The following is a 21491-nucleotide window of genomic DNA, read 5'->3' as shown; positions in this document are numbered from 1 at the left end:
CGATAATAATACCTCAGTTAGCCTACCTGTTCTCATTCCGAGTATGTTTCGTGCCATACAGGAAAGAGATTATTTGTATTGCCGTAGATGTTGAAAAAAGAAAAATAAAACTACTCCCTAGAAAAGAACATCATACCCTCTGTACATACAAAAAGTCAAAAGTCATTCCATATATACTGCACGAATGAAGTAAGTAAAAAAGGGAAAAAAAAGAAAAGACATAAACATGAATCATAAAAGTAGAAGACAAGGGTGATTTGATCTGATCCAATCCCATCAATCCATCATTTCATTTCCATCGCAACTCTCAAGAAACATCATCATCAACCATCGTCATTATCACCCTTGTTTCATTTTTTTTCCATGCCAATCAATCAACCAATGCATCTCGAATGTGATTATGCACGCACACACCACACACGCACACTATGAAGTTTGTTTTACCAAAGCACGTGCATTATGCATAGTTTAAACTAGGCGTTTCCACATGACGTCGTGAGTAGGAAGAAAGAAAAAAAAGTTCAAGACACTATTAACGCGTCTTTTTGAATTTTTCAACCCTTTGCATTATACTTCTCGTTGAATGCATTCACAGCTAAGGTAGATAGACACAGGTTAGTTTCAGCATTACTCGGCAGCAGCGGAGGCAGAAGAAGAAAAAGAAGAGAAGCGTAAATACTCACCAATCGCAATCTGTTTGTACAACCAATTCCTCGAACTCTCGTCCTGCACGGGGATGAACGGCCCATTGGCACCGCCCTTGAGGGTGATGCTCATGCCCGTGCGCTCCTTGGAGATGGTTTGTATGTCCGTGAGCTTGATGTCCCACTCCGTGCGGAGCTTCTTGGAGCGCACGAGCATGATCCGGTCGTACGTCAGCATGACCAGCATGTCGCGGCCGGGAAGCTCCAAATGCGCGATGTAGTCCTCGTTGAAGTACTTCCCGTCGTCGGTGGTCTTGAGCCAGAACTGGCCTAGGGCCTCCCGCTGCGCGTACGGTCGGACAATGCCGTCCATACCGATGAAGCGGGTTAGACGGACGCGGTCCAGACCTTCTGGGTCGAAGACTGTGGTGGTGTTTCGGACCCCTTCAGCGAGACCTGTCATGGTTGTTAGTTCAGGAGCTTCTATAAAAGACCTCATTGTACTAACTTGAAGCAAGGTCGAATGCGCCAATCGCTGGCTTGGTAGCTAGACCCAGGAATCCCTTTCCAACGCCCTTGACGAAGCCTTGCAAGCCTTCCTTCTCCGCACCCTGAAGCGGGTGACGCGCTAGACCTCCAATACCACTGGCCAAGCTGGCAGCGAATGCGTTGCCACCAGATGTAACGCCATAAAGAGCGTGTTTCGGCCGGTTTCGTGACTTCGACATCCGCCTCTGGTCCTGGAATTCCTTGTCGAGCGTTGCAGCCGCCAGACCCTTCGACATGCTTCCAGTGAATTTGGCCATACTGTCCGAAAGACCAAATACAGACTTCTTGACGAAGCTGGAAGCGCCTTTGGCGATTCCGTAGCCCAGCTCCTGAGGCCTATCCGTCATGACCAGTCCCTGGTACGGTTCGTAGAATATATCCGCAACGCCGGAGCTGACATTGTTGAAGAGACCGACAGGGTTTCCTAGGAAATCAGCGGAGCCAAGGACGACGTGCACCTGGCGGAGGAACTCCTGCGTATAGTGCGTTGTGATGTTGTTAAGGAGCATGGGAACTGAGACACGCGCGTTCTCCAGCATCAGAGCGTTCAGACGAACAGGTGCGTCGTTGACATTGCCCATGGACATTGTCATGACGTTGACAAAGAACATCAAGGGGTTCGAAGGTTGCATGGTGTCCTCGACGTTTACCCGTTCCGTACGCATAAAGGAGATATCCAGTTGCATAGGCTGCAAGTGGAGGAGCTCAAAGTACACGTCTTGACCGGCATCTTCTTGCTTCGGCTCCGGAATATCGAGATCCTCGTCGCACAGCTTGCCCTCCTGCTCCTCAGACCATGAAGCACCGGGGACCTTAGCGAAGTCTATCATTGCAAAGACGAAGTCTTCGTCGAGTTCAAGGGTCATCTGCTGCAGAAGCACAGTCGCATATTTGATATACAGGACACCGTAGGAATCATCCTTAACACGTGTAACCATGGCATGGAAGATCGGATGGGCTTCCATTTCCTTTCCTGTCTTGGGAACCACGCTCGGGTACAACAGAATGGGGAATATGCCACCGTACAGCTGATTGTCGACCTGGATCCACTTGATAGTGGTATTCAGGGTTTGATACATCCTTGACTCCCGCAGCTTGATCTCAATCTCACGGAATGTAACGTAGAGCAGTTCCTTCAAATTCTGGTTGATCAAGGATATACCGACTCCGCCCAGGCGTAGCTGAGCCTTGAAGTTGACATCGGAGGTCATCTCCTTGACCTCAAACCCTGTAGCGACACTCGTCTGAGATGTTTGTCCCTTCTGCTGCCTGTACATGCTCTTAGACGGCTTGAAGTTCGACAGCACAAGGGTCTGCGTGGGCCCGTCTGCAACGATATTGATATCGATGATCTTCTGAGGTTGTCCAGGCTGGGTTGGAGGGATCCTCATCGGAATCAGGTTCCCGATTTCAGCAAGCTTGATATGTCTTTCCTTGCCGTTGCACACCAGAACCAGCGACTTGTTCTTTGCAGCTGGGTAATCCCAGGCGTAAGGCATGATGCTGCGCGGCGGGAGGCGGTAACGGATTGGCCTCCAACCACTCGTTCTGTCCTCTTCATCTTCCTCGACATTGGGATTAGCCTGGTAGAACATGAATTCCGTATCACTCTCATTACGCATCGAGAATGGCCAATGTCGGGTTTCGAAGCTGAAATGAAGGAACAGCGTTGCCGATTCCATGATAATATCAACCTTGATCAGCCTCTGGCGCTGGTTCGCCTTGGCTAGCTTCACATGGATAGTTCCAACGTCCGCAATATTGAAAGGAGCAGACCATTGATTGTTTACACCAGGGAAACAGAGACACAGCTGTTTCTCTGGAACCTGGCGCAAGAAATGGAGAGGTTTAAGCTCTCCGCTGTTCAGGTTCATTACATTGGACGAGCCAGGCTCTCGAACAAGCAGATCTTCGTTCAACTTGTTCTTCAGAATGAAACGGGGCGTGATGGTGACGACCTTTGTCATCTTGTATTTGCCCTCACCCTCGTTGACGGACACGCCTGCATGGAATTCAGATCTACCAATTCTTGCCGGTAGGACAACCTCAAATGTACTTCCAAGTGCATCAAAACTCTGTGGCTTGCTCCAGGTAGAGTCTCCGATCTTCAAAATAGACCGGTTCTTTGGATCGTCCGTAGGATAGGAGTACATGTAGGGAAGCGCACGACCACCGTTCCTCGAGTCCGTCCTGATCCCTTGACCGGCAGCCGACCTTGCAGACTGGAGGAAACCCTTGCTCTGAATCTCCATGTTCAGACCTGTCTTATTCAGTATAAGGTAAGGGCTGTAGACTGCAACCTTGAAAGCACCACCGCTATCAGGCACGTTGAAGTAATGCAGTTTCAGTCTCAGCTGGATACCCCGCTCATCTTTCAGTGAAAGCACATGCTCTCTTCTGAAATCCTGTGCATTACCGTTGATGATGGCGAAGTCGCTTTGCCTAAAGACCGTGTCCTGCAGATCGATACTGAGAAGCAGGAGGTGCGACAGCTCGACGACATGAACAGGGCTCACGCCGCCCTTTCGGAGGAAGTTGGTCCAATCCTTTCTTGTATTTTTATCGTAAATGCGATACTTGAAGTCGAAAGGAAGCAAATTTTGGATCTCAACAGGAGCGAAAATCCGAATCCTCATGTAAGGGTAAATGTTGGTGAGAGGGTCCTTTGCATCATAAGAAGCATTCATCTGGAAGTAGAATGGAGGGGACTGTCCGTCGCTCCTACACGTAATTGTCCGCGTTGGCCGTCGCAAGAGGTCCTTCCAGTGCAACTGTTCATCCGACCAGTCATAACCAAATCCTTGGTCAGGGCGAAGAACGACGGAATGCATATACGCTGCTCCGACAGGCGCAGGTCGAGCGTCACCTGGTAGGATCTTCTCGATTTTGAGAAGGTGGCCCTCCTCTGGACTGAAGATTCCCATCTCGACTGGGATCTGGGTGTTGTTCTCAACGAGAAGTGGTGAGCGGAATGTGATATACTTCACATTGTCTGTGCCTAGTCTGACTTCCACCAGCAGCTTATGAAGGATTCTGTCCTTCTTCGGCTTGAGGTTATACAGTGTTTCACCTTCCCGAATAACGGGAATACGATTGACACTATCGAAGCCGCTCCCCTCGAGCTTGACACCCACAAGACCTGCGTTGCCTTCGGGAGTGAGGTTCTCACGCATGGCCGTTGGATCCTCAAATCTCCAGGGGTATTCTTCCCCGTCACTGAGCTTCGCTGCCGGTCCGCCTTCTTCTGCTCCAACATCAGCCCAGACTCGAAGGTCAAAGCCAGTGTAGTTGCGAATTCGATAAGGTGCGTCAGCGCCTCTAGGTTTTGAAAGGACGTCTTCCTCAGTGTTAAGGAACTGGAAGGACTTTGATGCCAAAGCGATAGTCGCAGAAGTGACCGTGAGCTCCATCGTCTTATGAGAGTAAGCTTCTATTGACAAGATCTCGGGATTTAGCTCCTTCGCCATGTGGAATCCAAGCTGCCAAGGTTCTATCAGTGGTTCCCAAGCCGACTTCGAGAAATTGTACACGTTGATGTAAGTATCGAAGCTTGTGTCTGCATTCATAGCCGCAGACCAATCTCGAACGTCAACAGTGAATTTCTTGATGCTCCAATCAAGCAGTGGGAGTTCGTGTAGATCACCGATAAGAATGACTCGGACACCGTCAATCTGAGCGGTCAGCTCTTCCCGCTTTATGACAGCGGAGCGTTGAGGCACAAGCCTCTGATCTGAGGTATCAGCCCCGCTCCCATTTCGCAAGGCTTTCCCGGGAGTCGCGGTTGAGGTCATATTGCCTCCCGACGATCTATTCTTTGAAGACTTCGAATTGTTCGATTTGTTGTCCTTCAACTTTTTCTGTCCCCCACTGTCGGCATTCTGGCCCCGATTCGTCATTTCGGATGCCTTGTTCACAATCTCAGTCGCAATGAGAATATCTCTCAGGGACAAACGCAGGACCAAAGGTTCAACATGCACGTCGATACTGGTCAGCGTTGAGCCTTTGTCCTGCGGACGGTTATCCAAGGACATCTCAACCGTGAAGTCGTCCAATATTCTTAGTCTGCTAGTCTCAAACTTATCCATGCGACACAAGAACATGCCAACCTTGTTTATCTGCAGGGTTGAGACGTTCTGGTGAGAGTAGAGCACCTGTTTTGTCCCGAGAACTATGGCTTCTGTGTTTGAGATGGTTGGATTCGCTATCAGAATGATCTGGGCGTCGACAATGTTTGCTCTGAAAGATACTGTCATCCGGCCATTCTTCGACGAGGCATCACCGTTTGAGGATACGGGTGTGGATTTATCTGTGCTGACAATAACACTAGAGCCTGCATCGGATTCTGATGGTGTTTGGTCAGCCTCTTCGACTTCCGTCGGTTCCTCCGTCGCAAATGCCGCGCTTGCGAAAGATTGCAAAGCGAACAAGTAATCCAAAGCGAAGATAATCCGCGGGCTGTCGATGGTAAGCATAGCAATGAGGTGTTTGTCTGGCCCAGGAGAAATTGAGACACTAGCAATGAATTGCTGCTGGACATCATTGTTAATCAGAGACATTATCTTTCTAAATTTGTTGGTATCATTCGTGCGGCTGTCCCGGATCGAGAACGAATGGATCAGGAGTTCCGATTCCAAGGCACCATCTGTCAACATGCGCAGCTTGACCCTCGTGTCGTTGAGCGAAAATTTAGATAAGCTTGAGTCTTCCAAACGACCAACTGGCTCGTGATCCTTGGCAAGGATAAGCTCCAAGCCAATGCTGTCCACCTTAAATATCATATCGAGTTTCACCCACGTTTCCTGATCAGCGCCAGTATCTGGGGCTGGATATGCTGGTTTCTCTTTAGTTGCTTTCGATACCGCCTGTTTCACCGGCTCCGTCGTTGTCGAGGGTAGAGCCTGCATGGCTTCCATTTCCTGCTGTTCGCTGTCAGGAGAGAAAGCACCAGGTATCGTCTTCGATAGCTCCAGCAGGAACTTGAGCTGATTTTGTGATATCCTAAGGTTTATTGGAGACATAGAGCCTTCGACCTCGATATCAGGACGTGGTAGGTTCGGCTGATGCTCCAGATAGCATATGCTGAAGTCAAGGTTCACTTTTTGAATCATTTCCAGCTCTTCACTCACATCTCCTTCGAAATGGAAATTCGAAGTTAGACGAATATTGCGGATACCAGCAGAGATCATATTGACTGCTGGACTCTCCTTGGCATCGTCTAAGGGAACGAAGGTGTTGCTAGCGTATATCTCACCCAAATGAGCAGTGATCGAATCTCGAGGACGCTCATCTTTCATGACTCGTGGGAATACAAGGATCGGGGTCTTGATCACGACATCAAACCGCATGCGCGAGGCATTCTCCTGCAACTGATTTGCTTGATTTGCTGCAGCTTGACGAGCCGCATTGAAAATCGCCTGCATCTTGCCAAATTTGACCAGGAAATTAATGATCTTCCGATAGGGCTCTTCCAGAAAGTTGATCTTGATGGAGCCGGACCTCAGGAAAACCTCTGAGTTATAGCCAGGATAGTCTTCACTTTCGGGATCAAATGTCTGGTACTTGAAATCCGCGAAATCTTCTCCCTCAATAGTCAGCAGTCTCCGAAGAGGTGAATCTTCCGAAGCACCGACATTGACATCGTCAATTAAGGTCAGGCTACCGATCCGGGACTGCACTTGCATGGCACGGCCGACGAGGAAGATACCGACATCAGCTGTGTTCAGACTCAGTGTGGCAAGCCTGACACCATCGTTGTTAAGAATTAACGCAATACTCTTCAGATTTGACTTGATACGAATCTTTCCGCCTTCTTGTTGCGCTTGAGTCTCCGCCGGCTTTTCCTGAATAGCCTTGTCGGCCTGCTCTTCGATCTGCTTTGGCTGTTCTGGACTCGTAAATGTGAGGAGAATAAAATCCAAAAGCGTCAGAAGAGTCTTCCTAGTGACGACGAGATTGATTGTCGAGACTGATATGTCAAGATTCGTGGTTACGCCCTCGAATGTCGACATGAATTCAGGGGACTCAGGTTTGACTCGAACGAGCTTGAGATGAAACAGGTCTTTGTCTTCCTCGGCATTGAATCCTTTGGAGGAAATAATTTGCTTGAATTCAGGAACCGGATTCTCTTCAATATAGTCATCCATACTCAGGGATTTTAGAAGTATTTCAGCGACCATGTCATAAGGTCGTGTATAGTAGTCCAACTCAAATCCTTCAGCGACCAACTCGACCAGTAGCTGGTCGGCTTTGTCGTCGTTCGGATGAGCGCGAAACAGTGAACCGCGAAGCTTGCCAACGGTAAATTTAAATTCGAACTCTCGTCGATGCAGATTAATCGGCATATCTGTCTTCTTTGCTTCTTGCTCCTTCTTGGCCTCTTCAACATCGGAATCCTCATCGACAACGGGAAGTTCTCGATTCGAGGGCTGAAAGGATGATGACCGTGGTCTGGTCTCTGATGTACTTCCTCCTTTTCCTGATTGCTGTTCTGATTGCGTGTCCACTTTTCCGTCCCCTTCGTCAAAGCGTGGAATAGCAATGTCAATCAACTTCATCAAGTTTTTGTACTTTTTGTCGGACATAGAGGCATGTAGCTCGGGGAGATGGCCAGAGATACGAGTTCTCGTAAGCTCGGTTGATTTGGGAACAATACAAAGCTCCAAGACAAAATCCACATTAATACGGTCAATGATGTGCAGATTCCTCGAGGTCGCACCGGAGATTAATTGAGACTTGGTGGCCTCAATTCCAGGACCAATAAGCACCTGGGTAGAATCAAGCTTAAGCAAAAACTTGTCATACATCAAGCCTTCGAGCTGTTTGAAATCTTCCTCGTTGTACGGTCTTTTCTGCTTAGACTGGACATCCTTAATAGTCTCCCTGTCGACCAGCTCGCTATTGACACTGACGTGACCAGCGTCGAGGATCAAGCACATCGAACTCTCTCTTGTGATGCTCTCCGGGACGATGATCAAAGGAGCTTGGATATCAAAATGAGCGTCGACCGTTTTATGTTCTTCCAAGGCAAACTGCAATCCTGCTCGCGTCTGTTGTCGGATCTCTTCGACAGTGGCTCCTGCCGTGTCCAGAAGCGCCCCTATTGATTCCATATGTCGCTCTGGAGGCTTGAAGAATTTGACGACCTCGACAAGGAATTTTGGATTGTAGATCACTTCAATACTCTTCAGCTTGAGGTTAATTGCCGAGTCTGCATCACTGTTGAGAGGGTTCTTCTCCAACTGAAGGTGGAACAGGCTATCTTCGGCTTCATTCTCATCCGCGCTACTCTCAGAGGCCAGCTCCTGATCCTGAGAGTCTTCGATCTTTGGACTTGAGACAGAATCCTTGACTCTGACAATCTGAGGGAAGAGACTTCCCTCGGTTGTCCCGTCATACACTCTCAGACCTCCTAGGTCCACATCGAGGAAGTACGAATCGGGCCTTTGTAGGGCCTTAGCCCTGAACTTGTCAAACACAAACTTCATTATTTCATTCGCCTTCCCATGAGGATCACGCTTCAAGGTGAAGCTTCCAGCTCTGAGACTTGAGTTGACCTGGATCTTAATTGACTCTCTCGGAAGATCCACGCTTTCGGTAATGGCCTTCTTTTCATCCCAGTCGATTGCATTGTAGAGCTCCTGCCGCTGCTCCTCGGTCATTGTGGTAGACTCGTCTTCCTCCTTCTTCGTGCCCCATATCCACTCAGACCAGGTCTGCTGTCTGGCAGGTTTCTTAACTCCAACGTTCTCTTTCCGCAGCTGATTCCTCGCCAGGGATCGCCAAAACCGGAGATCTTCGTAACTGAGCTTCCGTTCCAGTCTGTCCAACTCCCTGGCCTCATCCGGGGATAGTGGTTCCTCTCTCTTTTTCTTCTTAAACAGGTTGATGTAGGCAATGCGATCGTCTCTCCGCTCCTTTATGTAATCCCATGACCATCGTCGATTCCGATCGTGGATCTTGCTGAGCACCGCTTGTCCAGCAAACTTCAGCCAAGCTCGAGGATCTTCCTTCGGCCTACACTTCGGTTGGAATTTCTTGTACTCCTGGTGGCGAATGAAGTAATGGAAAAGGTCCACAAGCATCAGTGCATCTCGATACTGATCATCGTCCAAAACAAACCCGAGCTCATCAAATAGCAACCGCGTCTTGATTCTTGGTCTATCAGGCTTTCCGGTCTTGTCTAGCTCCAGACCAGCACGGCCACTTACGGGACGAAGCATGTATTGACTGTGATCAGTAACCTCGATCCCTTCTTTGAGCTTTGCCATCAGTTCATCGTGGCTTATCCCTTGCGCTTCCGCTCCAATGTCTGACCCTCGACCGGTACCCAAGAGCTCTGCATCGGTGTTCCAATAGACCGCAAGCGCACCGAGAACAGCCAGCTTATGTGTTGTACCAGATGTGGACTGTATGAAGGTTGGGTTCCACTCGGAGTCCGTGCTGACAGCGCTGAGCTCCTTAAGAGTGACACCAACGGCGAAGGGATGGCCAGGTGAGGCGATGGAGTCCTCGTATCGAAAATGCACATTCTTAATGGAGATCTGGAGGTTATCCACAACAGCAGTGATAAGGCTCTGAGTAAAACTCTGGTTTCTCCGTTGCTCCTCCTGGCTCATGCCTTCTGTATTGCGCTCCTTCAGTAGCTCCGCGCTCTCGAGTTTCTCCATTTTGATAGCATGTGCTCTTCTTTCCTCTTCCTCTGGGTCATACTCCGCATCCTCCTTCGGCGCTGCCAGAAGAAAGACATCCTCAATGTCGACCCGGACGGGTTTCCCTCTCAGATTAGACCACGGTATGGATAGCGTAAGCTCGCCGAGATGACCCTCGACGACGTTTAGAGGGAAGTGTAGCTGATCAAGGGCTTCCCGCCGCAGCTCGAGGTTGCGAAGCTTTACATCGCCGGACCAGATACCGATGTTGAGCTGCTTGGCATCGAAGTTCTTGACGTACATGCCCAAAAAGCGATTGAGCAGGTTCGCAACCAAGCCTTCCAACATGGTTGCGGTATGGGGCCGTCACCCAGGCCGGGGGGAGAACGTTTTATATCGCGGTACAGTTGCTCAGGGGTCGCTTCAAATAGATAACTCCAGAGTTGGATGAGTCTCTCTTGTCAGCCAGACTGTCTGAGATAGAAGGCCCATCAGTACTACCTTCACTGAAGAAGGACGAGCACATCAAACCTTGTAGGACACTGGCGAGCATACGGTAGTCTCGCGACGAACTTGATTCATAGCCATCCAGCGGGTCCACTCCGGGGAAGCGTGCGACGCAAGATCCAAGAGCTTACCCAAGCTGCTGCCTACTCCGCATGAGACCTGCCAGCTGTGACTGAGGGAGATGACGGGCAGAAGCCGTCGGGTTGAGAATTGACAGCTGTCAGCGCAGAGGTTGGATATCAAGGACGGGGGTCATCCAATTGCTTGCACGAGGCAACGTCGAGCATCCGGGGAAGTGTAGCGTTTTCCTTGACCGTCTCTGAACCAGACACCGGAGGCAGCGCAGATCGTTGGATTCAAACGCCCGCCGTGGACCGGGTTCCAGGAGGGCAAGTGACGTCGTGTCTTGGCGCAGGCGGGATGTCGAGTGGCCGAGAGGGAGACTTCCCATCCAGGTTTAGCTGGTTAGGGTTCCAGCCCTGGACACGCGTCCGGCAAGGAGGGGACACTGTGATGCCTGAGGCCTGATTTGCAGTCTCAGGCATCACGGCCGGAGGGGTGTGCGGGCTTAGCGTCTGCGGTTCTCCCGAGCTAGCAATTACACATCTCACCACCTCGTCACTTTGCTCTGTGCTCCTCAGGTCCGAAAGACCCTCGCCGACCCAGTGCCACGTCAACGAGTCAAACTCGAGTCCTACCCCGAGTTTATCTTTTACTCTCCGCTCTTAGATCTCCTCTCCGTCCTTTTTGGTTCAATTGGGGTCTTCGTTGGGCTTCCCTGCGGATTCCTATTCTACCCGAGCTTTCCTGTTGATATCGCCTCCGAGGCTTCACACACTCTATCGCACAATGCTGTACCGAAGCACCGCCGCCCGCTCCGTCCTCCGGGCTATCTCGACCTCCAATTCCTCTGTCGCCCGCTCGACCCTCTCGAGAAGCGTCTTCAAGGCTCAATTGACGTCGTCCGCCCACCAGCCCGCTCGCTTGACCTCGTCCCCAAGCCTTGCCCTCGCTTTCCGCAAGCCTGCCACCACTGCTCTCGTCCGATATGCCTCCACCGCCGGCAAGGCTGAGAGGGTCAGCATCAAACCCGTCAATGGCAACATAATAGATCATTTGGTAGTTAACGTCTGTACAGGATGACAAGCCCGCGGAGGAGGACGTCGATATGATGGCTGGTGTCAAGGGCGATGTGGTATGTCTCCTCAGTGTCGACTGTGCAAGTTTGTTCAGGCGCGATATTGGTATTCTAATGCAAATTTTTTTTTTTCTACATACAGAAAGTCATCAAGGACACCTTCAGCCTCCAGGACGTCCCCAAGGAGGCTCTGTACTTTGGTATGGCCGGTGTCATCCCATACCTGGTGACGTCTCTGGACACCGCCTACCTTGCTTGGGAGATCAACAACACCGCAACCAAGGGCAGTGGCTTCCTGATCTCTGGTCAGACCGCAGAACTGATGCTGCACATGATCGAGCCCATCCAGGTCGGCTACGGTGCCGTGGTAAGTGCAGCACGCCAACCCGTGCGACTACGTTGAATACTAAGCATTGTGTCTCAGATCTTGTCCTTCCTCGGTGCCATCCACTGGGGACTTGAATGGGCCGGCTACGGTGGTAAGCAGGGCTACAAGCGCTACGCGATCGGTGTCATCGCTCCTGCTGTCGCCTGGACCACTCTTCTGTTCCCCGTCGAGTACGCCCTGATCAGCCAGTTCCTGGCCTTCACCTTCATGTACTACAACGACGCCCGCGTTGCTTCCCGCGGCTGGGCTCCTCACTGGTACGGCATGTACCGCTTCGTTCTGACCTTCATCGTCGGAGCCAGCATTGTTACCAGCCTGATTGGCCGCGAGCGCATCTCTCAGAACGTCACCTCTGAGCACAGCCTGAGTGAGAAGATCAGCGCTCTGAGATATCTCCAGAAGAAGGAGAAGGAGGAGGCCAAGCGCAAGGCTGAGGCTGAGGCCCAGGCTCAGGAGCAGGAGGAGTAAAAGACATGGAGAGTAGGTGACATATAAAAAAAACACCTCTCGCCATACCTTCCCTGTCGGGCAGCAAAGAAAAAGAAAAAAATCACATGGCCTACCTTGTTTCAACTCCTGTGGGGGGTGGTCGCTGCGTTAGGCGACGATGGGCGGTTGCCCCTTTTTGGTTGTGGTTCTGTAGTGTGTGGTCGATAGTGTTGTGGAATTTCTGTGGACGATTGTAGATTAAACGTAAAATCTAGCTGTCCAGCTGACGCTGTTTTTCATTTGTCTCCACGTCTCCCTGCCCGGCCCACTTCAGCCTCCGTACTTTGTGTACCACCTAATCCTGGAACCTTGGGGCTGTTAGTATCTACTGTAGGTGAGATGCGGCCAAGAAGTAGATAAGACGCCAGGGACTGAATCAATGATACAATTGATAGAAGAATGCATGAGTAATGGACAATGGATGAGTAATGGCGTTGAGCAAGACAAAAAAAAGTGTTAGACTGCAGGCAGGGACCGGATAGCTTGGCCGTTCGTGCGTCCCGAGAGAGGTCACCTGGGCTTCCATCTTGTTCTTGGTCGAACGCCTAGCCTCACGGCGCCTCATACCCTCTGCAGATCCCGTCCCGGCGCTCGTGGTGACGACGTCTGAGCCTGGAGCAGGTTTCTGAACTGCGTTCGGCCCGCCGCACTTTTTTTTCTGTTTGGATCCTGAAACGGAGTCCCCGTCATCAATGATGCCTGATCTGTCTATTTCCGTGCTTGTGATTTGTTCCTCCTTTTTTTCTCTTTCCGCCATGGCAGGGTCGTTTACATCTACATCCCTAACGAATGATGAGTCGGTCCGAAGTCCGGAGTAAGGGTACTTTACTCTACATGGCAGGGAAACTGATCGAAAACGTCAGCACCCGCGCACGTCGAAAACCGGCTGCTCCCAGGCCAGCTTCCAGCCCCCCCCCCAGGAGGCGAACCCAAGGCGGACGTGCGTAACTTCCAACCCCGGCCCAGGCCATCGTCACATTCCGCGCGCAAACAGGATCAGGGAAATGGCCGTGGTTCTATGTAGGGAGTAACTACGTGTTTATTTCCACTATGGAAAGGGGGCAAAAAAATTTTTCCAAACAAGCGTCCAGCTAGTCTGGCGGACGAACATGTGCAGCCGAAATTTCCGATGGGAATTTATTTGTCCCTGAGGGTCTGCAGGTTAAGTTCTGATGCTAAAATAGTAAAAAAAGGAAAAAAGCAAAAAAGAAAAATTATGATAGCCTCAAAATAGCCCGGGGCCTAGATTGCAACGAAGGGTTCGTAGGGAGCAGCGCCGCGGGCCAGGCAGGTCAGGTGCAGGTGGTCCTAGCAGTAGTCTCGCATGATCGGGGGACCTTTATCGATACGACTGCGGGGGCCGCTCACTCCGTGGCTAGGCCCAAAGCTGGTGCCATGTCCCGTACCTGTACCTAATAATGCCGCAGTACTTACATAGGAAATGCCGAACGGAGTAATGCTTGCTGCACGCAGAACCCCTGGCTATCTCCAATGCCTGTCATCTGATCTGGAGAAGGGCCTCAATTGACTGTATCTCCGCGCAGGGGTTCTGGCACGCTGGGAGCGCCCATATCCCGTTGCCCTAGGTACATATCTACAGGAGGTCGGCATGCCGTGCAGGGGAAGACCGAAACGGCGCGCACCAGCATCAGGGCTACGGATTACAGCGGATTCCTGCTGGCGCTAGAAGAATAATCAGTGCGCAGAGACAGTTCTAAATGATCTAAACATAACATGTGCGAAGCAACGCCGCGGCAAGTCCGCGCGGGAGGGCCTAGGCACGGATGCGAGGGGACTACGGGGTAAGCTAGACAGGTCGTCTGATCAGGAGAAAACCGACCAAGATCGAGCAGCGGTAGCAACTAGCACATCATTTCCTGCTGCAGTGTGGAGGCGTTGGAGAAGCAGGCGCCTTCCTCCCCACCCGCCCACTTCTCCGCCGTGGAAGGGGGAGCGTGGCTATGACTGTCTCTCTCTGCTCTCCTCCCGCCCGATCGCTGGTCCACCGCCGTGGATAAAGCACGCCTGGCCGCCACCTTTTTTTTGCATTCCTTTCTCTCTGTTCTGTTCTGTTCATATCCTCTCTGCATCCAGCCGCCAGTTGAGATCCCTCTCCCCGGACTCTGTCTACCAACGCTACCTTATCTACCTACCTACCTATTTAGGCATCCCCATCACTCGTACGTCACCAAGCTGGAGCCGCTTCAGTATCAACGCGAGCAGTCTCTGCTTCGCTCCATATTCTCCCCTGCGTATCGAGCAGTAGACCTCTTAAGAGACGTAATTCCATTCAGTCGCCCCGTCGTCAAGTCTACTGCTCCTCCCCCATCATCATCCCCCGAGATGGCTGTTGATATGGTTGAAGACGTTACGTTGGAGTCTGGTCCAGCGGTTGAGATCAAGGCCACACAGTCCTTCGATGGGGACCGTTCCCTCGTCCAGGACGAATTTCACAGAAAGGACAACCTCAAGGATCGTTTTCTAGGTGCCATTGACCAGGGTACCACCAGCTCACGGTTCATTATCTTCGACGGAACGGGTGTTCCCGTTGCGTCATACCAGTCTGAATTCCGTCAAATCCACGAGCATCCAGGGTGAGCCAATGCTTCCTATCTATATCTCTTGCGCTTTTCAGCGCAGCAGCAAGTTCACAGTTCTTCTAACGAGATATCGTCTATCTACTACAGATGGCACGAACAAGATCCCAAGGAGCTGGTGTCGTCCGTCGAGAAGTGCATTGAAGAGGCGATGAAGTCATTCCTCGCCTTGGGCCATTCCAAAGCAGACATCGAGGCTATCGGGATTACGAGCCAACGAGAAACAACCCTCGTCTGGGATCTTGAAACGGGAGAACCCCTGCATAATGCCATCGCTTGGCCCGACACCCGCACTAAGGCTCTGGTCAGAGAGCTGAAGGAGAAAGAGGGTGCGGATGATCTCATCAACATTTGTGGTCTGCCGCTCTCGACATACCCATCGTCAGTCACATTGCTGTGGCTCCTTCGGAACTGCCCTGAGGTGAAAAGGGCGTACGATGAGGGGAGACTGGCTTTTGGCACGGTGGACACATGGTTGTTGTACAACCTCAACGGTGGACGCAAAAACAACGTCTTGGTCACAGACGTGACCAACGCTTCAAGAACGATGTTTATGAATCTTCACGAATTGAAATATGACGACCGGTTGCTGAAGTTCTTCGAACTAGACAAGAACAAGATCAGGCTTCCAAAGATCGTCCCCTCGTCTGACCCCAAGGAGTTTGGCCGTATAGCTTCTGGTCCGCTCGAAGGCATCCGGATAACCAGCTGTCTGGGTGACCAGTCCGCGGCCTTGGTGGGCCACTGCGCATTTACCCCGGGCTCGGCCAAGAATACATATGGCACTGGCTGCTTCCTTCTCTACAACGTCGGAGAAAAACCGGTGATCTCGAAACACGGTTTGCTCGCAACGGTGGGATTCCAGATGGGAGCTAATAGAAAGCCAATATATGCATTGGAGGGCAGTATCGCCGTTGCAGGCAGCGGTATCTCTTTCCTTATGAATAATATGGGCTTCTTCCGTGATTCCCGTAAGGTCAGCGAAGTAGCCGCAACAGTTCCTGACAATGGAGGCTGCGTGTTCGTCACGGCTTTCAGTGGTCTGTTCGCGCCTTACTGGATTGATGATGCTAAGGGAACAATCTGTAAGTGAACCCCTCGCCCCTTTTCAGACCGGTCTGGTTTCACCCGGGACGTCCTTTTTGACTAACTGGAATACACAGTTGGCATAACACAGCACACCCAGCGTGGACATATTGCCCGTGCGACAATGGAGGCTGCTTGTTTCCAAACTAAGGCAATTTTGGACGCCATGGAATTGGATAGTGGACACAAGCTGTCGGAGCTCGCTGTGGATGGCGGAATGAGCAACTCTGACATCTGCATGCAAGTGAGTATTAACATTCCCTGTTTTACTTCGAGATACTAAACATGGGACAGTCCCAAGCCGATATTATTCGTATCCCTGTCGACCGGCCATCCATGCATGAAACCACAGCCCTAGGCGCCGCGATCGCGGCTGGATTCGCCATCGACATCTGGAAGGAGTTCGACGAACTCAAGCACATGAACCGTGCTAACCGGACGACTTTTACACCGAAGATTTCGGAAATCGAAAGCGCCAAGATGTATAAACAGTGGACGAAAGCGGTCGAGATGTCTCGCGGCTGGCTCGATACCAGCGAGATCGATTCCGACACGATATAATTAATAACCTTGGTTTGGCGTTAACTACGTAGGCAGCATTTCGGGATTCTTTTTGGTTGGGGCGTACATGTGTCGCATGGAAATTGTTTGGATACCCACGTTTAAGGCATATATAGGAGGCTAATAGTGATGTCACATGCATGTCATTTATTATTATTATTATTATTATTATTATTATTATTATTCATGTCTATAACTTTGCTTGCATTCAACCCGATTGTTGTTACTTTCTCTGTGGGTGGGGCTTTTTGGAATTGTATCAGTGATCTTCCAAGCACCTTCTAATTCTGTATTAAATTCAGCCCATGTCCATTTGGATTCATCTGAGCAGCTGACCAACAGGGGTAAGACTCGCCATCTGCTAGTCCCTGCAACTAGCAGTCGATCGTCTCGCGTTACTCTTCCATGACAACGGCGCTCGGGAACTTAGCTGCAATTAGTTCCCTTCCATCAAGTTCCATAGCGTTGTTGACCGTTGCCGTGCTTTCCCCGGGCGGCCGCACGCCATATGGCTGGTGGACCCGCGGTAGGGACGGCGAAACATCAAAACGACGATCTGATATCAGGGGCCTCACGTAGGCACCGTCGTCGACGGCTGTCACTCAGTACCTGCTTGGCATTACTATTTGGATTCATGTTGCACCAAAAGGGGGTTCGCTCTCTGCAATGCTGGCAACCCAGCTCCCTCGTGACCTCCCCTAAGTGATCGTCCGTTCGGACGACTTGGATAGGATTCGAAGAGGTCCCTCTGAGGCAAATATTTGGGACCCTCGTCTCCCTTTTTTTGGGTAGTCACCGGCTGTCGGTTATTCGAGAATGATAATCCGCAGCCACATACCGGGGTCCATCCTTAGCACTGAACGCGGTGTGCGCCAAAAAGGCAAGCCTGGCGTGTTTATGGACATTTCCAAGAGTCCGAGAAGAGCATCTATTTCACCTTGACAAATTCCAAAATGGTATATTCAGGCCCGAAGAGTCTCTCGCTACTCTCGAATGGCCACATCAGCCGGCGATACTTCGTGTATACGAGCAGTCTTCGGGGCCGATCTTGCATACGCGAAAACACGAATGATATTGTCCCACCTTGACCCAGGTCCGCAGAAACGGAGTCGCCGGTGCGTTGGTTAACAGCATTTAGAAGCCGACTACTATTATAGAATTAGTTATTTTGTCGTCGAGCAGCCGACAGCTGGTCGTTCCCCAGTCGTCTTGCGCCACCACGAGCAGCTTGCATGGTGCAGGGCTATACGCCAGTACCAAGCCCCTCCCTCCATACAGTTATGGTCTACATCATCCACCTAGACACACACCACACGACCTCTCCAGCTACGCTCACTCTTTGACCATGTTGGTCTGTGGGCGTCAAAGGGGGCGGGCCCGGTCAATTGCCGTCGATGCATCGGGATGGCCGAGCAGGCCACCTTAAAAAATCTCCGTGAGGCGGGATTTTTCTTTTCTCCCCTTATTGATCACAGGGCGCACGTCCTACGAGCTTTGTCAATTGTTTTTTTCTCCCTTCATGCTCTGACTATCCCAAGTGATTTCTTTGATGCTCTACTGTTGCTGCGAATTGTGTGATACCTCTGTTGACCGCCGCTAAGCCTTCGTTGTGACGACAATGTGTGATCATACACAAGTTAACTACCAATGTGGCCATCATCGCTTCTTAGTGACAGCTTGGTGCACCATATACGCACGAACAGGCAAGATATGCCCTCTCAATGTGGTTAGCATGTAAGAGCGTTGAGTCCTCTTCTATCTCTGTACTGTTCGCCAAGGGACATTGCTGATCGATTTACCTTGAAACAGAGAAGATCGTATAGACGAAATATGCAGTATGTGCCTTGAAGAAGGATTAATTGGTTTTCTTCATTTGGACATTATGTTACAGGACTGGATAAAGATCCGGAGAGGGCGGTGATGTTCGGCTGACGGTATCAATTAACATTTGATCTACAGGTGACTGCAAAAAATAGCTTCGGATTTCTTGATCCAACCTCACCATAAACCAACTTCGCCAATCGGGCCTCCAGTATCATCCAATTCCCTTTAACTGGTCCCGTTGTTGAAGGATGGGAGGGCGAAAAGGCATCTAGCGGCAGAAGATTCTTGTTAGGAAGTTTTTTTTTGCATTGGATGAATTAATACTTTTAGGACGGGTTTGGTCTACATGGAAAAGTTGGAATCTGGAATATGGAAGGGTTTTTTGTTGTCTGGCGTGTTGTTAGAGAAACCAACTTTTGCTACCGCTTTTCTTTCGCTTGCTGTTCTTAGTGCCCACATTATTGTTTATTGTTGTTATCATTACTATTACTATAGTCTGTACTAGTGCACTAACTAACGTACGGTAACCATGGGAGCAGGATGCAGGTCGACTTCCCTCGTTCCGACCCTCGACCACGTCCCTGACAGTTAGTTTAATACCCTAGCACATTGGAACTCCACTGCGTTGCATGCTTTGGTCACTCCTTGTCGCCAACACTACTGCGTACTTCGTCCTCCTACTCGGCCCAGAGGACGAGTATGCTTTCTCCGACCTCAAACTCTACGCGCGTCGCAAACTTTGTCAGGACGACCGCTCTTGATCTTATGGTGGCCGGGTCCGGGTTGTTCCTTCTCTATGTAGTGTTTCACTTTCACCTTCGGGATCTTGAGACCAGACCGTGGAGAAGCCGGAGGTGAGACAGAGTAGGTACCTACGTACAGTAGTGGCGCGGCATCTTACTTATTAGATGTGATGTGGACCGAAAAAAAGTGCACGTTAGAAGGACCTAGCGTAACCTACCCACCTACCTGGTGCTGCCGCTTGATTTCCGCGTACCGCATTGGAGAGGTATTACTCGTTTTCCAAGAGCTTGCAGACAGACAAGACAACAACGGTTGCTGCGGTACCAAGAATCACTCAGGCAATCAGTCAATCTATCAGTCCGTCAATGGGCATATTCTCCGATGATGCACCGTGGCAGACCGACCCCTTGATGAACATCCCGTTGGGCGGGGTGAAGAAACAAAAGCACAGCAGGTGCAACGCTACCAGGTGAGCTTCTATGTACATATTATTTCTGCAGTACAAATCGTCCATCGTTCTTCAGCTGTCGGACTGATATCTTAAGCACCTAGGTAGATTCGGATACATGCCTCCTGGTCTACCCCTGCTGCACGCTGCCGGGTATGTCTCCCTTCTTCAGGTCCATTCGTTTCCTTCTAGGGAGGTAGGTAGACCCGTCATATCATGGCCACCGGTGAGTGGCAGACATAACCTTCTTTCGTACGGAAAGTCTCCGTAACATTGGACCGGGGTAGAGAGCAAGATATAGAGTACATCAAGTAGGGCGCCCGTCGATGATGGGGTCTCCGCACGGGGACGGGGACGGGGACGGAACTTAAGCCAAACCTTCAAGCCACCAACACCAGCAACCAGGTGAACAGTCGGAGATAAGCAAGCCACTCGCTTCCCAGCCAACAACCTTGCCTTGGCAGAGGCAGACAAGGAGGAGAGGGGGTTAGGCCCAGACCAGGCCAGACCAGACAGGTCCAACCTTCAGAACAGCGGCACAGATAGGTTAGGTAGGTATCACGATAACACGCGGGTCTTAATTAACTAGCCGCTCCCGGACCCCCTTCCCCGCACCCTGGATATCTTCCCCACCTTAGGTAGGTAGATACCAACCTGAGTCTTGTCTTGGGCACACACACAAAGTGCTCTCTCTTTCTCTCTCTGAGTTCTGGTCAAACTTGATTGACCATCTATCATGAACGGTGGAAACGAACCTTCCGTTGAAGTACCTCCATCGTATTGCATTCACTACTTAGCACTTCCCTACTTACAATTAGGAGCTTAGTAGGATGAAATTATGTCAAGCCAAATCCAGACAGACCTGCAGTGGACCAGGAAGGTGGAAGGTTATGATCAGCTTGAACCACTACCGCAGCAACCTCCCCAGAAAAACAAATTAGGTGCTTACATAGTGTAGATATTTATTCTTATAATGAAATAGAAGACCAGACGAGCACAAGGTAGGTACGACGAGCAGGAAGTCTAACACGCAACGCATAGGTCGATATGTATACGCGGGAGTGTAAAAGACGAACCCATCGCACAATACCCAACTTAGTAGTAGTGAGTAACTAGGTAGTAATATCTACAGCACATGCATAGTAGGTACCTAGGTACCTAAATATAAAACTCAATTAATAATGGTAATAAGTCTGCAGGTATCTCTATTAGGTAAAACACCCCATGGAGCACTAACAAATTACGCTAGAGTAACTTACCTAAAAGGTGATCAATCTTGGATTGGATGCCTGATAGATAGGATGAAACAGGACAGGAAAGGAGGGGGGTGTGATAAACCTTGCTTGTTGCCCGCATACGAGTCTGGTCAGATGATCCGGTTAGGTGGGTTTGTGGTGTATATGAACTCGATCGTCGGAGGAGATCGATCCGATCCATACATATCATATGGGGTTTATTTATCCTGTGTGCTGTGTCTAGTCTAACCTGACCACCGATGTACTGTACACAGGGCTAAACCAACTAAAGAAAAACCAGATATTCATATTTTGACATGTACCATACAGTATGTACATAGTGCATGGAAGTTAGGCCTGTAGTGTAGTATCTACCTAGGTAGGTGACTCACTTACCTGTAGCCTAGACCTATGGAATATATATAGTCAATCAAATGAAAAAAAAGGAATATCGCCATCAGCATCTGAGATAGATAGATAGATAGATAGATAAGATATTATGTACAGTATAATTCATGAACAAGAAGAAGCCAAGGAACAGCTGGGAGTAATATACATACATACAATCTGCCGTATGCACACATGAGATATGCCACCTTCACAATTCTATGCTTTGCTTCTTTCCAGGGAAAG

General features: G+C 50.3%; 3 protein-coding genes across 3 annotated transcripts; 2 read left to right on the top strand and 1 right to left on the bottom strand.

The window, feature by feature from the left end:
- Positions 1–554: 554 nt before the first annotated feature.
- On the bottom strand, positions 555–10189 carry VTN00DRAFT_10301 (uncharacterized protein; the record flags this gene model as incomplete). The annotated part of the gene is made up of 3 exons (XM_069426943.1): positions 555–595; positions 684–1100; positions 1153–10189. 3 exons carry the CDS (start codon positions 10187–10189, stop codon positions 555–557), a joined length of 9495 nt encoding a protein of 3164 aa, XP_069284063.1.
- A 1008-nt stretch (positions 10190–11197) lies between these two features.
- On the top strand, positions 11198–12342 carry VTN00DRAFT_10300 (uncharacterized protein; the record flags this gene model as incomplete). The annotated part of the gene is made up of 4 exons (XM_069426942.1): positions 11198–11425; positions 11487–11543; positions 11629–11853; positions 11911–12342. 4 exons carry the CDS (start codon positions 11198–11200, stop codon positions 12340–12342), a joined length of 942 nt encoding a protein of 313 aa, XP_069284062.1.
- A 2364-nt stretch (positions 12343–14706) lies between these two features.
- VTN00DRAFT_10299 (uncharacterized protein) lies at positions 14707–16607 on the top strand (the record flags this gene model as incomplete). The annotated part of the gene is made up of 4 exons (XM_069426939.1): positions 14707–14957; positions 15051–16045; positions 16124–16290; positions 16341–16607. 4 exons carry the CDS (start codon positions 14707–14709, stop codon positions 16605–16607), a joined length of 1680 nt encoding a protein of 559 aa, XP_069284061.1.
- Positions 16608–21491: the final 4884 nt, after the last annotated feature.

The sequence above is a fragment of the Thermoascus crustaceus genome (genome assembly GCF_041956765.1).
Source record: "Thermoascus crustaceus strain CBS 181.67 unplaced genomic scaffold VTN00scaffold_9, whole genome shotgun sequence".
Taxonomy (NCBI): Eukaryota; Fungi; Ascomycota; class Eurotiomycetes; order Eurotiales; family Thermoascaceae; genus Thermoascus; species Thermoascus crustaceus.
The sequence above is the reverse complement of the archived record's forward strand: the minus strand, read 5'-3'. Positions and strand labels throughout refer to the sequence as shown.